The 18,406-nt window shown below is 38.9% G+C and overlaps 1 protein-coding gene across 1 annotated transcript in view; it reads right to left on the bottom strand.

Moving 5' to 3' along the window:
- The window catches only part of FRK (fyn related Src family tyrosine kinase), a 94,546-nt gene extending 76,839 nt beyond the window's left edge, over positions 1-17,707 (bottom strand). Inside the window, exon 1 of the mRNA XM_082633751.1 lies at positions 16,942-17,707. Coding sequence (XP_082489877.1) covers positions 16,942-17,312 — 371 coding nt within the window. The 5' untranslated portion in view covers positions 17,313-17,707. The remainder of the gene's footprint in view (positions 1-16,941) is intronic.
- Positions 17,708-18,406: the final 699 nt, after the last annotated feature.

Raw genomic sequence — 18,406 nt, 5'->3', positions numbered from 1 at the left:
TAAGAATGCTCTTGGATTTATTTAAATTTGAGTTTCAATTTTCTCATCCTAAAAACAGTGATAAGAAAACCTGCCTTGCAAGGCTATTATAAAGATTAAATTAGCTCATATATATGGTTTTGTGTGCTCAGCACATCAAAGGTACTTAAAAATGCTAATTATTTCCCTTCCCCTAAGTCCTCTCAATTTTTCATTCCTGAGATTGTTCATATTCCTACTCTTCTTTTTTTTTTAACCGTACCACAATTAGAAATTAAACCCTGACAACCTCATGCTGGAGACATTTGGTACAACTTCCCTACTCCTGCCTAGCCTCTCTCTTCTCCATTCCATTCTCACATCATCACTGCCTTTTCAAAGTTCTGATTTCCATCTATTTCCTATCAGACAAAACTCAAACTCTTTAATGTGGTACACATGGTCTTTTCCAAAACCTCGCCCCAACCTCTTTTTCCAGATTTCTCATTGCTCTCTCCATAAACGCTGCAACCAAACTGTACAACTTCCCATTCCCTGAATATACTTTTTTTTTTTTTTTTTTTTTTTTTGCGGTACGTGGGCCTCTCACTGTTGTGGCCTCTCCCGTTGCGGAGCACAGGCTCTGGACGCGCAGGCTCCGGACGCGCAGGCTCAGCAGCCATGGCTCACGGGCCCAGCCACTCTGAGGCATGTGGGATCTTCCCGCACCGGGGCACGAACCCGTGTCCCCTGCATCGGCAGGCGGACTCTCAACCACTGCGCCACCAGGGAAGCCCCCTGAATATACTTTTTTATTTCCCTTCTGCCATGTTCAACAATTTGTACTGAACTGTCCCGTCAATAAGCATTGAGTAAAACTGAATGGGACAGTGCTTCTACTACACAGAATCTACAACTTCAAGAGGAGATAGAGAGTCTCACCTCCTGAGATTATAAATTCGCTGGAGCACAAGCACTGTCTTAAATAGTTTTCCAGGCATGATACAGGAAACACAAGTATCCTGCCCTCAAAGACTTCACAGTCTTATATGAAAGAGAGAAGTTGTACAACTAGCCATTATACGATAAAAGTACAAGCTCCAGAGGCAGGCTGGAAGCAGGCAAATCTTCGAGCACTTTACTTAAAGCTCTTTCAGCGTCAGTCTCCTCATCTGTAAATGCAGGTAATAAAAGTATCTACCTCAGCAGGTTGTAACATATAAGGTACTACAAGTGCAGTTATTTTGTGTGATCAGTAGCATAATTGTAAACTCTCAATAAACATCAGTTATTATTTATTACTGCTCTACTAACAAGATATATAAAATCATGGGGGAAAAATATGAATTCTTTTTATGAAGGTTAGAAAAAGCTTCTTAGAAGGGGGTCATGAGAGCTGAACCCTGAAAGAAAGGTGTGATTCTCCCCCAAACCAGGACTTGTCTCTTCTATGTCTGCATACATTCAGCCATGTATTTGTTTCCTCATTCATCCATTAAGATATTATTTTTAAGTGCATGCTATATGACAGACAGTTGTGTGACTCTACAGCATTTAGCAGCATCTGTATTATGCTGGCTGAAAAAGAGAAATCAGACCCTAGCGTCCAGGAGTTTGCCTGGCACTTATGACTAGGCCTGGGTGTTCTCCTCTTGAACACAAAAAATGTCACAGAATACCAACATCAGAAAAGGCCACTCTGTGACCATGACGGATCAGGACAAAAACAAGATCGGATTCTCTCTTTTTTTTTTTTTTTAACATCTTTACTGGAGTATAATTGCTTTACAATGTTATGTTAGTTTCTGCTGTATAACAAAGTGAATCAGCTATACATATACATGTATCCCCATATCCCCTCCCTCTTGTGTCTCCCTCCCACCCTCCCTATCCCACCCCTCTAGGTGGTCACAAAGCACGGAGCTGATCTCCCTGTGCTATGCGGCGGCTTCCCACTAGCTATCTATTTTACATTTGGTAGTGTATATATGTCAATGTCACTCTCTCACTTCATCCCAGCTTACCTTTCCCGCTCCCTGTGTCCTCAAGTCCACTCTCTACATCTGCCTCTTTATTCCTGTCCTGACCCTAGGTTCTTCAGAACCTTTTTTTTTTTTTAGATTCCATATATATGTGTTAGGATATGTTATTTGTTTTACTCTTTCTGACTTATTTCACTCTGTATGACAGACTCTAGGTCCATCCACCTCACTACAAATAACTCAATTTCGTTTCTTTTTATGGCTGAGTATATTCCATTGTATATATGTGCCACATCTTCTTTATCCATTCATCTGTTGATGGACACTTAGGTTGCTTCCATGTCCTGGCTATTGTAAATAGAGCTGCAATGAACATTCTGGTACATGACTCTTTTTGAATTATGGTTTTCTCAGGGTATATGCCCAGTAGTGGGATTGCTGGGTAGTATGCTAGTTCTATTTTTAGTTTTTTAAGGAAACTCCATACTGTTCTCCATAGTGGCTGTATCATTTTACATTCCCACCAACAGTGCAAGAGGGTTCCCTTTTCTCCACACTCTCGAGCATTTATTGTTTGTAGATTTTTTGATGATGGCCATTCTGACTGGTGTGAGGTGATGTCTCACTGTACTTTTGATTTGCATTTCTCTAATGGTTAGTGATGTTGAGCATCCTTTCATGTGTTTGTTGGCAATCTGTATATCTTCTTTGGAGAAATGTCTATTTAGGTCTTCTGCCCATTTTTGGATTGGGTTGTTTATTTTGATATTGACTTGCAAGAGCTGCTTGTAAATTTTGGAGGTTAATCCTTTGTCAGTTGCTTCATTTGCAAATATTTTCTCCCATTCTGAGGGTTCTCTTTTCATCTTCTTTATGTTTTCCTTTGTTGTGCAAAAGCTTTTAAGTTTCCTTAGGTCCCATTTGTTTATTTTTGTTTTTATTTCCATTTCTCTAGGAGGTGGGTCAAAAAGGATCTTGCTGTGATTTATGTCAAGAGTTTTGTGCCTATGTTTTCCTCTAAGAGTTTTATAGCGTCTTGCCTTACATTTAGGTCTTTAATCTATTTTGAGTTTATTTCTGTGTATGGTGTTAGGCAGTGTTCTAATTTCGTTCTTTTACATGTAGCTGTCCAGTTTTCCCTGCACCACTTACTGAAGAGACTGTCTTTTCTCCATTGTATATCCTTGCCTCCTTTATCAAAGATAAGATGACCATATGTGTGTGGGTTTATCTCTGGGCTGTCTATCCTGTTCCTTTAACCTATATTTCTGTTTTTGTGCCAGTACCATACTGTCTTGATTACTGTAGCTTTATAGTATAGTCTGAGGTCAGGGAGCCTGATTCCACCAGCTCCATTTTTCTTTCTCAAGATTGCTTTGGCTATTCGAGGTCTTTTGTGTTTCCATAGAAATTGTGAAATTTTTTGTTCTATTCTGTGAAAAATGTCATTGGTAGTTTGATAGGGATTGCATTGAACCTGTAGATGCTTTGGGTAGTATAGTCATTTTCACAATATTGATTCTTCCAATCCAAGAACATGGTATATCTCTCCATCTGTTGGTATCATCTTTAATTGCTTTCATCTGTGTCTTATAGTTTTCTGCATACAGGTCTTTTGTTTCCTTGGGTAGGTTTATTCCTAGGTATTTTATTCTTTTTGTTGCAATGGTAAACGGGAGTGTTTCCTTAATTTCTCTTTCAGATTTTTCATTGTTAGTATATAGGAATGGAAGAGATTTCTGTGCATTAATTTTTTATCCTGATACTTTACCAAATTCATTGATTAGCTCTAGTAGTTTTCTGGTAGCATCTTTAGGATTCCCTATGTATAGTATAATGTCATCTGCAAACAGAGACAGTTTTACTTCTTCTTTTCTGATTTGGATTCCTTTTATTTCTTTTTCTTCTCTGATTGCTGTGGCTAAAACTTCCAAAACTATGTTGAATAATAGCAGTGAGAGTGGGCAACCTTGTCTTGTTCCTGATCTTAGTGGAAATGGTTTCAGTTTTTCACCATTGAGAATGATGTTGGCTATAGGTTTGTCATATATGGCCTTTATTATGTTGAGGAAAGTTCCCTCTATGCCTACTTTCAGGAGGTTTTTTTCTTACAAATGTGTGTTGAATTTTGTCGAAAGCTTTTTCTGCATCTATTGAGATTATCATATGGTTTTTATCCTTCAATTTGTTAGTATGGTGTATCACATTGATTGATTTGCGTATATAGAAGAATCCTTGCATTCCTGGGATAAAGCCCACTTGATCATGGTGTATGATCCTTTTAATGTGCTGTTGGATTCTGTTTGCTAGTATTTTGTTGAGGATTTTTGCATGTATGTTCATCAGTGATATTGGCCTGTAGTTTTCTTTTTTTTTTGTGACACCTTTGTCTGGTTTCGTTATCAGGGTGATGGTGGCCTCATAGAATGAGTTTGGGTGTGTTCCTCCCTCTGCAACATTTTGGAAGAGTTTGAGAAGGATAGGTGTTAGCTCTTCTTTCAATGTTTGATAGAATTAGCCTGTGAAGCCATCTGGTCCTGGGCTTTTGTTTGTTGGAAGATTTTTAATCACAGTTTCAATTTCAGTGCTTGTGATTGGTCTGTTTATATTTTCCATTTCTTCCTGGTTCAGTCTCAGAAGTGTGCTTTTCTAAGAATTTGTCCATTTCTTCCAGGTTGTCCATCTTATTGGCATATATTTGCTTGTAGTTATCTCTCATGATCCTTTGTATTTCTGCAGTGTCAGTTGTTACTTCTCCTTTTTCATTTCTAATTCTATTGATTTGAGTCTTCTCCCTTTTTTTCTTGATGAGTCTGGCTAATGGTTTATTAATTTTGTTTATCTTCTCAGAGAACCAGCTTTTAGTTTTATTGATCTTTGCTATCATTTCCTTCATTTCTTTTTCATTTATTTCTGATCTGATCTTTATGATTTCTTTCCTTCTGGTAACTTCCAAATTTTTTTTTTTTTTGGTCTTCTTTCTCTAAATGCTTTAGGTGTGAGGTTAGGTTGTTTATTTCAGATTTTTTCTTGTTTCTTGAGGTAGGATTGTATTGCTATAAACTTCCCTCTTAGAACTGCTTTTGCTGTATCCCATAGGTTTTGGGTTGCTGTGTTTTCAATGTCATTTGTTTCTAGGTATTTTTTGATTTCCTGTTTGATTTCTTCAGTGATCTCTTGGTTATTTAGTAGCATATTGTTTAGCCCCCATGTGTTTGTATTTTTTACAGTTTTTTTCCTGTAATTGATATCTGGTCTCATAGCACTGTGGTCGAAAAAATCCTTGATACAATTTTAATTTTCTTAAATTTGCCAAGGCTTGATTTGTGACGCAAGATATGATCTATTCTGGAGAATGTTCCATGGTCACTTAGGAAGAATGTGTATTCTGTTGTTTTTGGATGGAATGTCCTATAAATATCAATTAAGTCCATCTAGTTTAATGTGTCATTTAAAGCTTGTGTTTCCTTATTTATTTTCAGTTTAGATGATCTGTCCATTGGTGAAAGTGGGGTGTTAAAGTCCCCTACTATTATTAAGTTATTGTTGATTTCCCTTTTATGGCTGTTATCATTTGCCTTATGTATTCAGGTACTCCTAGGTTGGGTGCATAAGTATTTACAATTGTTGTATCTTCTTCTTGGATTGATCCCTTGATCATTATGCTGTGTCTCTTTTTGTCTCTTGTAATAGTCTTTATTTTAAAGTTGATTTTGTCTGATATGAGATTTGCTACTCCAGCTTTCTTTTAATTTCCATTTGTATGCGATATCTTTTTCCATCCCCTCACTTTCAGTCTGTATGCGTCCCTAGGTCTGAACTGGGTCTCTTGTAGACAGCATATGTATGGGTCTTGTTTTTGTATCCATTTACCCAGTCTATGTCTTTTGGTTCGATCATTTAATCCATTTACATTGAAGGTAGTTATCGATATGTATATTTTTATTACCATTTTCTTAATTGTTTTGGGTTTGTTTTTAGGTCTTTTCCTTCTCTTGTGTTTCCTGCCTAGAGAAGTTCCTTTAGCATTTGTTGTAAACCTGGTTTGGTGGTACTGAATTCTCTTAGCTTTTGCTTGTCTGTAAAGGTTTTAATTTCTCTGTTGAATCTGAATGAGATCCTTGCTGGGTAGAGTAATGTTGGTTGCAGGTTTTTCCCTTTCATCACTTTAAACATGTCCTGCCACTCCCTTCTGGCTTGCTGAGTTTCTCCTGAAAGATCAGCTGTTAACCTTATAGGGATTCCCTTGTATGTTATTTGTTGCTTTTTCCTTGCTGCTTTTAATATTTTTTCTTTGTATTTAACTTTTGATAGTTTGATTAATATGTGTCTTGGCGTGTCTCTCCTTGGATTTATCCTGTATGGGACTCTCTGTGCTTCCTGGACTTGATTGACTATTTTCTTTCCCATATTAGGGAAGTTTACCACTATAATCTCCTCAAATATTTTCTCAGTCACTTTCTTTATCTCTTCTTCTTCTGGGACCCCTATAATTAGAATGTTGGTGTGTTTAATGTTATCCCAATGGTCTCTGAGACTGTCCTCAATTGTTTTCATTCTTTTTTCTTTAGTCTGCTCTGCAGTAGTTATTTCCACTATCTTATCTTCCAGGTCAGTTATCTGTTCTTCTGCCTCAGTTATTCTTTTATTGATTCCTTCTAGAGAATTTTTAATTTCATTTATTATGTTGTTCATCATTGTTTATTTGTTCTTTAGTTCTTCTAGGTCCTTATTAAACATTTCTTGTATTTTCTCCATTCTTTTTCCTAAATTTTGGATCATCTTTACTATCATTACTCTGAATTCTTTTTCAGGTAGACTGCCTATTTCCTCTTCATTTGTTTGGTCTGTGGGTTTTTACTTTGCTCCTTCATATGCTGTGTATTTCTCTGTCTTCTCATTTTGCTTAACTTACTGTGTTTGGGGTCTCCTTTTCACAGGCAGGTTCGTAGTTCCCATTGTTTTTGGTGTCTGCTGCCAGTGGGTAAGGTTGGTTCAGTGGCTTATGTAGGTTTCCTGGTGGAGGGGACTGGTGCCTGTGTTCTGGTGGGTGGGGCTGGATCTTGTCTTTCTTGTGGGCAGGGCTGCATCCGGTGGTGTGTTTTGGGGTGTTTGTGAACTTAGTATGATTTTAGGCAGCCTCTCTGCTAATGGGTTGTGTTGTGCTCCTATCTTGCTAGCTGTTTGGCATGGGGCGTCCAGCACCGGAGCTTGCCGGTCGTTGAGTGGAGCTGGGTCTTAGCACTGAGACAGAGATCTCTGGGAGAGCTCTCGCCAACTGATATTACGTGGGGCCAGGAGGTCTCTGGTGGACCAATGTCCTGAACTCAGCTTTCCCACCTCAGAGGCTCAAGCCTGACAACCAACCAGAGCACCAAGACCCTGTCAGCCACATGGCTCAGAAGAAAAGGGAGAAAAAAAAGAAACTAAGAAAAAATAATAAAATAAATAAAATAAAGTTATTAAAATAAAAAAAATTTTTAATTGTTAAAATAAAAAAAATTTTAAAGGAAAAAAAAGAGAGCAACCAAACCAATAAACAAATCCACCAACGATAAGAAGCACTAAAAACTATACTAAGGTAAACATAAAAATCAGAAACTAGTTAGTCACATACAGCAAACCCCAAGTCTACAGTTGCTCCCAAAGTCCACCGCCTCAATTTTGGGATGATTCGTTGTCTATTCAGGTATTCCACAGATGCAGGGTACATCAAGTTGATTGTGGAGATTTAATCCGCTGCTCCTGAGGCTGCTGGGAGAAATTTCCCTTTCTCTTCTTTGTTTGCACATCTCCCGGGGTTCAGCTTTGGATTTGGCACCCCTTCTGCGTGTACGTCACCTGAGGGCATCTGTTCTTTGCTCAGACAGGACGGGGTTAAAGGAGCAGCTGATTCGGGGACTCTGGCTCACTCAGGCCGGGGGGAGGGAGGGGTACGGCTGCGAGGCAAGCCTGCGGCGGCAGAGGCCAGTGTGACATTGCACCAGCCTGAGGCACCCCGTGTGTTCTCCTGGGGAAGTTGTCCCTGGATCTCAGGACACTGGCAGTGGCAGGCTGCACAGGCTCCCAGGAGAGGAGGTGTGGATAGTGACCTGTGCTTGCACACAGGCTTCTTGGTGGCTGCAGCAGCAGCCTTAGCGTCTCATGCCCGTCTCTGGTGTCTGCCCTGATAGCCGAGGCTTGCGCTGCTCTCTGAAGCTCGTTTAGGTGGTCTTAATCTCCTCTCCTCGCACACCCTGAATCAATGGTCTCTTGCCTCTTTGGCAGCTCCAGACCTTTTCCCCGGACTCCCTCCCAGCTAGCTGTGGTGCACTAGCCCCTTCAGACTGTGTTCACGCAGCCAACCCCAGTCCTCTCCCTGGGATCCAACCTCCGAAGCCCGAGCCTCAGCTCCCAGCCCCCGCCCGCCCCGGCGGGTGAGCAGATAAGCCTCTCGGGCTGGTGAGTGCCGGTCAGCACCGATCCTCTGTGCGGGAATCTCTCCGCTTTGCCCTCTGCACCCCTGTTGCTGTGCTCTCCTCCGTGACTCCGAAGCTTCTCCCCCCCCCACCCCCCCGTCTCTGCCAGTGAAGGGGCTTCTAGTGTGTGGAAACCTTTCCTCCTTCACAGCTCCCTCCCACTGGTGCAGGTCCCATCCCTATTCTTTGTCTCTGTTTTTCCTTTTTTTGTTTTCCCCTACCCAGGTACGTGGGGGAGTTTCTTGCCTTTTGGGAGGTCTGAGGTCTTCTGCCAGCGTTCTGTAAGTGTTCTGTAGGAGTTGTTCCACATGTAGATGTATTTTTGATGTATTTGTGGGGAGGAAGGTGATCTCCACGTCTTACTCCTCTGCCATCTTGAAGGTCGATCAAGATCGGATCACTCTTAATCATATCTGAACACTCACAAAAGCCTGGACATTGTCCAACAGCAAAAATAACCAAGCATCCACCTATCTTGACTAGTATAAGTGACTGCTGTTTCTTTACCAATTATAGCTTTAATCTTGATCTAGTCTTCCTTCTTTCTCAGTAAGATTAATTAAAATACACAATCATACAGTTACCCTCACTTCCTGACAGCAATCAATCCAGAGCAAAGTCTTGCTTCCTTAAACTCTCCCCAGAGTCACAACCCCAAATCCTGTAATGTGTCCTTTCTAACACACTCTTACTGAGATGCTCCACTGTTGTCCGTGGTGTGTGTTCTCCTCCCCTGAAATGAACAGTAAACTACTACAGGTGTGTTTGTGGTGGTCTTTGTCTAATAGGCATTGACATACATTCTTGGTTTAATAGTCTTACCTCCAGAAATTACAAAATTCTCTGGAGGAAAAGAATTGTCTTATTCATTTGAGGTCTCCTATTGCTCAAAAACAGTGCCTTTAACATAGCAAATATACACAAAAAGTTTATGGAATGGATCCCATAGACTGTATCTTCTTCAATGACTACAAATGCTGAAAAGATTTTAGAGAAAGTGTCCTGAGTCCTACTTCACAGAAATGACACAGGCACCCTTCCAAGATGACTTCCTGGCAGTGACTTTGCAAGCAGCACAATTCTGGGGATTGCAATAATGTCCTTCCTGTAATGGGAATCTTGGTATGTCACAACTGATTTTCAGAAACGGCTAAAAGTATATGTGATATTGGAACAGCATTAGAGTGACTTAAATCTATTGAATTACTGGCCTTTCATTGGAACTATATAGGATTCTTCTGAATCATCCAAATCATGCTGCCAATGTGCTATGAAACATTTGTGTTCGTGGCAATATTTATTTTGAAATAAGATTCTAAATGCCTTTCAAATTAGCAACCTAATAAAAAGTTCAGAAGTTCTCAGTAATACTATTTCTTGAATTGCATTCTCATTTTACCCTTAAGAAGGCACAAAATTAATGGGAAAAAACCTCTAATTGAGAAATTTAGTCTGGATTTAAAGGCAGTATAAAAGATGTCCTATCAATAAAAAAGAAAGCATGAATAAAACAATTAAAGAAGCTAACACTAAAATCAATTCAATTTTTAAATAGGAAAAAAAATCTAACTGAAAAACTTTGTAGAAAAAAATGATATTACAGAAGCGGTAGTCTAAGTGCAGTACCTGGAATTAGCCAAACAAGCAAGAAGTTGGGTAATACAGATCACATGTTCTATGTTTGCATCTATGCATTTTAGCAAAATTCTTCTGTTAATCTTCAAAGAAACATTCACATAAACTAACTGCTAAAGTTGCAGTCCCAAGAAAATAGCCATCAGGAGGTCTGAAATGTTATTCAAGCTGCTATTAATCTGCATAACTACCTTCCCCAGAAAAACTGGCCCAATCTTTCCAGTGCTAAGAACTCCCATTAAAAATGGGAGTCAGAGAATGCTGCAGAGAAATTAGCAGCTGATCAGTAAGAAAACTAGTGAAAAGAACATGTAACTATTCTGTTTGGTAATGTTTTAGAATGTAACAGTGAAAATCTACTAATATTCAGTAAAAGAGTCAAACTTTCAGCATGCACAAACTGAAAAATATTTCATATACATAATAGTTTGAAATTATGTCTGTTCACCATAAAAACTGAAATTACAACTCTGGCCCCACAACATTAATTTTGCAAACTGGGTTTTGGTTTTCTGTCCACGAAAAGCTCAGGCCAGTGATTCCTTTACTTTAACTTAACCACAGTATAGTTTACCGTGTATATATGTCATTTTTAGATATCACTTCAGTGAGATTCACAATCAGTTCCTGGCTTGATATTCATTCTACACTTCAAAGAATACACAAATCAGTCTGTGACACCCTTAGTATTTCTCCCCTAGGGACAGAGTAAAGCCACTAATTTCTAGGAGCCTGTAAATTATACTATTATGACTATGAGTCCAACCAGAAATTGAGGCATGAACAACTCACTGAGAAAAGAATGCAAAATGGCCTAATGCCTTTAACAAGGAAACTCAGTAGATTTTCCTGGTAAGTAAAAAAGCAACTCAGAGAGGAAAAGTTGAAGAAATGAGGTGGCTCTGACAGCTGCTTTTTAAAAGACCTGAGATTGGTAGATAAGCGATCATCATTTAATTATTCATTTACTCAACCAACATTTATGAGTGTTTATTAGGCACAGGCACCACACTAAGCTCCAGAGCCCAAGGCAATAGCGCCTCTTCGCCCCTCCCCATCCAGAGCTTACAAGTCTTACAGAAAATAAATGAGAATAATGACAAATGATGCTAAAGGCTCTGAGCAGGAAGACCTAATGTAGTCTAGAATGTCAGGAAAGGCTTCAGGGAAAGAGGAATAAACACTAAGACCTGAAGGATGAATGAGAGTTGGTCAGAAAAAGAAGAGGCGGGAGAGTTGGCAAGCAGGAGAAGAGCCCACTCTTATAAGAAGCCCAAGACCGCAGGTGAAGGACAGTATGGAAGAAAGATGTAAAGACACTCTGCATGTGAGTGCTGTTATAGGGAGAAAATATTGTGAGCTGAGGCTGGAGTGGAGGTGTGCAAAATATTATATATTTAGGCAGAGGTGAAGGAAGAACTGCCCAGCTAAATAACAGATAACATTTCTCAAACCCTTACTATGGTCAGGTTCTCTGTGGTACATGCTTTCTGCACAAATAACCACATTTATGTCACATATCGATCCTATGAGATAGGGGTCATTTTTGTTCCTATTTAATATAAATTGCTCAAGGTCACACAGCTAAGTTATGACAGAGCCAGATTCAAATTCAGATCTTTGGGGCCCATAGCCTATGTTTTTAAGCACACCACAGGGCAGATCAAAAAGGGCGACCAGCATTATACCTCTGTACCACTAACGCTTGGACCTAGTTAAAATATCCACCAGAAAAACCCAAAAATTTATCTGATTTTTATTTACCATATAGATTCTCACTGTGGTATTGGCAGTTGGAAAATACAAAGAGAGTTTTCTGAGCTGAAAACCAGACAGTTAACTGAGGCAAAGTCTTGTTTGTTTTTCTTTGGGGACCCTCAAGACCTAGTACACAGGACATACTAGTTGCTTAACAACAGTCCTACTTTACTATATAGAAGGTTGTGTCTACTTAGATGTCAGTTTGGTGAAATGCTTGAAAAAGTAACACTAGGATATATCTACAGAGACAAACAAAACATTTCAATAAATTCACTTGAACAAAAACAAACCAATTTGAAAAAACAAACCAATAGAATCTTTCTTTTTTTTTTCAAAGAATGAATTCAATCAAGTTGGAATTTAGGTTCTAATCTTTAGGACTGAAGCAAAGTAGTTTATGTGAGTTTATTTCACTCACATAAAATTTTTTCCACTACTAGTAATTTGTTAAAAACCTGAAAAGAAAAATATAATCAATGCTTTTATTAAGAGAGTGTGGTTCTGAAGGGCATATTGCAGTTGAAACTTCCAGAGTATTATCAATTTTCCTAGAAAAGATTAAGAATGACTCCTGACTTATTTTAATGACTCCATACTATGGCACTTCATTGCTTCTCAAAGGTATTTTGAAATGCATGTGATCAAGTTTTACTTCTATTAACCAACTATTTTAAACTGTTATTAATTACACTTATACTTTAACTGTGACTTTAATGAAGTTCAGTTGTTCCTCTTTCCCTCACTTCTGTGATTTTGCCAGTTCTTATAAAATGCATATAATTTAGCAGTTAATTATCATTTTTCTTAAAAATGGTGACAATGTATATAAAAATGCATTAAATAACTGAGATAAACAGTTATATAAACATAAATGTAATACAGTTATATTAATATAAAAAATCATATAACATTATACCTGAAATGTAATTTTTTACAAATTATTTTAGCAATCTATTTGTCATATTGTTATTTTATATCAAAGGATAAAGAAAGAAGACTACATCATAATTCTATAGATGAATTCATAATTCATCTGTAATTCTATAATGCAGTCATTTAATAATAGAGTTTTCTAATCAATCTCGGCATATAAATATGCTTTCGTTGATTTAAATTATTTGTCTTAAAATTCTTATCTTGGGATTATCCAAAACATTTAATTTGATAAACAGCCATATGTATTTTTTTAATGCATTTAACTTATATACATAAACGTCTTTTTTAGTTTCTTAAACTATAGATCTAAGTATATTTTGTCTTAGAGGAAAGAAACTAAAAATGTATTGTTTTCAATTTCTACATATATGCATTTAGTCTTCCCTGAAACCTAGCACAAAGAAAAAGAAATAAATGATCTGGATTAAGAATATTTATAGGAGGGACTTCCCGGGTCCAGTGGTTAAGACTTCGCCTTCCAATGCAGGGGGTGCGGGTTTGATTCCTGGTCGGGGAGCTAAGATCCCACATGCCTCGCAGCCAAAAAACCAAAACATAAAACAGAAGCAATATTGTAACAAATCAATAAAGACTTTAAAAATGGTCCACATCAAAAAAAATCTTAAAAAAAAAAAGAATATTTATGGGACTGCTTGCTGATAGGTGATTTTCTAGTGATTTAAACTACTATTTTCTAGTGATTTAAACTACTCATATCTACTCAAGTAGATATGTCAGACTGGTTTGTGAATATTCTGATGCCTTTTTCTTTATTTATTTATTATTAATAATTTTAATTTTTAAACCACCTTGTTCCTCTATCTTTAAGATTCAAAAGCAGGCTTTATATCCCAGCAGAGAAAGAAATCCACTGACATCTAGACTGAAGATGACTAGGAACACTGTGTACAACTTGTATTAGATAATTATTAAATTCAACAGTATTCAAATCACCAAATAGTAAAGTTGCAATTGTATTTTTAGATGGTGGTATAAGAGAATTCTTTTTGTGAGCATATACTACTTTATTTCTCCATGCAACTCTCTTCAATCCAGACAATGGCAATGACTTTAAATTAGATAAAATCTTGACAGCACTCTAGTCTGACACATTAAAGAGGACCATGATTAGGAAAATATTCCCTAAACAAATATTTATTCTTGAGATCTTTTTCAAGGCAGCCCATAAAATGGTGAATAGGAGAGGAATTGGAAATAATCTACCTTTACAAGGCAGTAAGAGGAGTAGGAAAATTTTTCCACAAAGTGATTCTGAGCCTAGAGCAATTTAGCATAAAGCACACTTAAACAATTAGGCAGACAACTTTTAAACTCTTTGTAAATGAATGACGCTTTGTGTAAATTATACAGTTGCTGATCATTTTGCTTTTCATCAACATATTGCATTACTTGAATTTTTTTAATAATAAAAACAATGCAATTTAAAGCCATTGCTCTTGGCTCCATGATTCGTATGTAATTTCCATACCATTATTTTTTGGGTAAACTTTAACTACATCTCTAAAAACACTATGAATTTTAAAAGTATACAGAGAGTACTGAGTAATCAGAGCCTAAGAGCAAGATTTTTGAGGGATTCCATGTTGAAGATGTGGAAGGAAAACACTCCCTATGAAGGGATCTAGGAATTCAAATTGAAGATAAGATAAAACAATGATTCTTCCTAGAAACAAAATAAATCATTAAGAATGGGTTTGGGGCTTCCCTGGTGGCGCAAGTGGTTGAGAGTCCGCCTGCCGATGCAGGGGACACGGGTTCGTGCCCCAGTCTGGGAGGATCCCACATGCCGCGGAGCGGCTGCGCCCGTGAGCCATGGCCGCTGAGCCTGCGCGTCCGGAGCCTGTGCGCCGCAACGGGAGAGGCCACAACAGTGAGAAGCCCGCGTACCGCAAAAAAAAAAAAAAAAAAGAATGGGTTTGTTATATCACTTAATGTAAAATATTCAGAAAAGGTAAAGAATTTCTAGGTGGAATTTAATAGTCAATTATAAAATTGCTTTATCTTTTAATAATAGTCTAGTTCTTTTTTTTAACATCTTTACTTCCTAGTGTTAAAAGAAACAAAGAAACAAACCAAACACTGAAACTTACCTGATTTGCCCTGCCACTAATAACTCCAAAAGTGTTTGCACAGTCTTCTTATTAATGCAAGTCAAGAATAAAGACATTAACAGATGAACACAAAAATGCATTCACTAAACTAGTCTAATAAGGAACTAGATGACTCAACTTTCATTGGTTTCCCATTGCCTCTCATCTCACACATGTGAAGATAAACAATAATCTTTACTTAATACTGTATACTGAGCTCGTAAAATAAACGTTAACTTTCATAGTATTCATAAGGAAAAAAATGAAGTACAAGTTTGAAAACTCATATAAGAAAGTTATTAAAAGAAGTTTTTTTTTTAATAATTCCCTGGGCATTAAGGCACTGTGGGTCACTTGGACACCCTCACTTAGAAGACTAAGTTAAAATTGCTTCTACTTGAAATGGGGTGAAATTCTAGAGGCTACAGCCACCTGCACTAAAAGTATTGAAGCAATTTTGCCGTTTGGTGGCAAGAACCCTCATTAGCAACCTGGGTTCACAGGTGAAAGCCATGGTGTACACTTAAAAGGAAACAAGTTGCTCAAGCTGACCAGGAGGCATAACAGCAGCACCTGGGCAACAAGTTTTTATCCCAGTGGATGCGAAGATCCCAAGAAAAGCCCACCACAGAGACACCAGATGGTAGTGACACAGGGGAACACTGCTGAGAACAAATTCCAAGAGGAAAGGTCAGGAGTTATATACAGAGGGAAAAGAGTATTCTTGGCTACAGACAGCCCCTGAGAATGAAAAAATATCCACAATACTTTAGTTGTCTTATTTTGTCTTTGATAGGCAAAAAGAATCCAAATAAGTGAGGGTGTTGTGCTTGATCCTGTTACCCAAAACATTATCTCTTTTGAATTGCTTGTCTTGTTTCAATTTACTTGCTCTCTTCAGCATTTGCTGTTCTGTCAGGTATGAATGTAGCTGAACCACTACACTTGAAACATAAGAAGTCATGTTCCCAGATAATCAAGGAATCTAGAGGGCTAGGAGAGGGCTAGGAGACCCCAGAGACCTTACAGATGAGGAAACGGAGGTCCTAAGCAGTTAAATGAATTGAAAATATCCAAGACTAGTAGATTATGAATTCAATGCACTAGTATTAATATTACAGCATTAATTTAATAGTATATGTTACACTGAATATAAAACATACATAATACCATACCTTACATGGAAATCATGTAGTAGTGAAAATCATATCATAAATGCACATAACTAAGCATTCAATGAATAAGTAAGGATATTTCGTATAGATTATCACAGAAATAAATGTTCATACAGGTGATTTTCTCATTTGAGAACTGATCAATTCCATTTGTCAAAATTCTAGATTTCAGTTCATTTCTATCTAGGTGTAAAATAAGACATTTCCTAACGTTTCCTTGGTTCCACTATAACTCATAGGATTTATTCAAATATCAGGGTAAAGTCTTAATCTCCTTCTCTGGAGAAATAATGTCATTATTTTTCTTGTTAAAGTTTCCTAAACATCTGTAGCTGGCTAGTTTCTAATCATAATAAAACCCAAAAGATATCATAATTTGGGTAGCATAACTCCATATCTGGGACTCAAAGAAAAATATCCGGTCATGATTTCACTGGGAAAATGTAGCATCTTCTAAATGTGACCTTCTACATTAGTTACCCCTGTGTGTGCCTATCAGAACAGGAGTTGATGCTTCCAAAAGTTTAAAACAAGAGAGAGCTGGACTTTAGATTTGCAAGTGTAGTTTAAGGAAGATCTATGATATACCTGCAAATGAAATGCAGTTCTGTGTTAAAGTGAGGCATGACTTATTTTACAGCCAAAGAAAAGACAGAGCATTAAATGCACCATTCGTTTATGTTGATGAAAACGCACCCAGGGCCTGTGGGTATACAAACTGTTAATAGAAGTCATTTCAACAGTTACCTTCCAGTTTCACTCTCACCTAGCAGGGGAGGTGTGTTTCAATTAGAAGAATCTTGCCAGTACTTCCTTATACTTTCCTGGCAGCTCTTTGAAAATTAGTGGGTTTGCAGGTAGGTAAGAAGGAAACCTCATTACCCGCCCTCAGAGAGCTGAGAAATAAAATGTGTGTACTACTCACGGCTCTGCCTGGAGGCTCCTGTCCTCAGCCACATAGTTAGAAGGAATATAGCCCTGCAGCGGCTGGCCGGAGCCGTCTGCCCTTTTTTCCAAGTGCCTGGCGAACCACCAACCCTCGTGGGACGTGTCCAAGACTTGGAGCTTGTCGCCCGCGTGGAAGCTCAGGTCCTCTGGGGTCCGAGCCTGGTAATCAAACAGAGCCACAAAGTACTGGCCCTGGCTTCTCTCGGGTTCCGGACTCGGCGGCCGGGGAGGATCGGGGGGGTAGACAGTCCATGGGTTCTGAATCACCACCGACTTGTCTGCCTCCTGAGACAAACAGGGAAGACAGGGCTCCAGGTACGTCCGGAGCCTCAGGCAGATGTTACCCATGGCGCCCCCGTGGGCAGTGGGGGAGAGGGGCTTCTCCCTCTCCCCTTACTCTCTGCAGATCCACTTTCTCTTCCTCCACCTGGAAACTTTGAAATCAGCACCAGTCCTCCAGGTTTGGGGAGCGTGTACCAAGCCCTGGTTCCCAGCAGTCCCGCGGACCTGCTTGGAGAGACTCACCGGCTTGCTTTCTGTGGCCGTAGCTGCTGCCCCAGAGCAAAACCGGGTGGGAGCTGGGTTGAGAGGGCTTTATTTAGACAAACGTCTGAGAACAGAAGAGTCCTCTTGCCTCTTGTCCCAAGGAAAAGTTACCAAGCGAAAGAGGTGAACTCCAGGTAAGATCTCCACGTCTTACCTTTGCCAGCAGCTCTCTCCCGCATCAGGTCTGTCTCTGTGGTTTGACCAGTCCTGACTCCCACTGCTCTTTTTTTTTTGGTCAATGAATAACCAACCGGCCCAGGCTTCTGCCTTTAACATCCTGAGCTAGGAACAGACTGTAATAATTTCTTCTTACTTCCTGGTTCTTTTGTGCCTGTGATCTAAACGGGATTCCCGTCCTCTCTACCTCTCCCTTCTCCCACACCCGAGAGACTAGCACCCTCACCAGGGAGCCAAACTCTTAAAAGCAGCTGTCAAAATCCATGCTCCTGGACAGACAGGCTAGCCCAGGGAGCATTTTGTCCTGCTATGCTACCAGCACAGAAATTAAAAGGCAGAGATATTTTTCTTCCATAAGGACGAGTAGGATAGTTTTGCCACCACTAAGGGGAATAAAATGGAAAATTAAAGTGTTTGGGTATTTGTTACTGGACAAAAGGGCAATTGGGAAAGAGCCATTGAGTTCCTACCTTTTTTTTTTTTTTAATCACTGTGAATAGATTTTAATAGCCTCAAAATACATTTACAGTCTGGAAAAATGTAAGAGCAGCTGACTAAAACGGTGAGAAACCGAAACACTGCATTTTCCCGCAAAGACATGTAATTTCCCATCCTTCATGTACTATTTCAGAATCACACACACACACACACACACACACACACACACACACACAGACTAGGTGACCAGCGGAGAGAAAGAGTAGGAAGGCTGCATGTGA

The sequence above is a fragment of the Mesoplodon mirus genome (assembly GCF_964341445.2).
Source record: "Mesoplodon mirus genome assembly, chromosome: 10".
Classification (NCBI taxonomy): domain Eukaryota; kingdom Metazoa; phylum Chordata; class Mammalia; order Artiodactyla; family Ziphiidae; genus Mesoplodon; species Mesoplodon mirus.
Note: the sequence above shows the minus strand (reverse complement) of the source record. Positions and strands in the feature narration are given on the sequence as shown.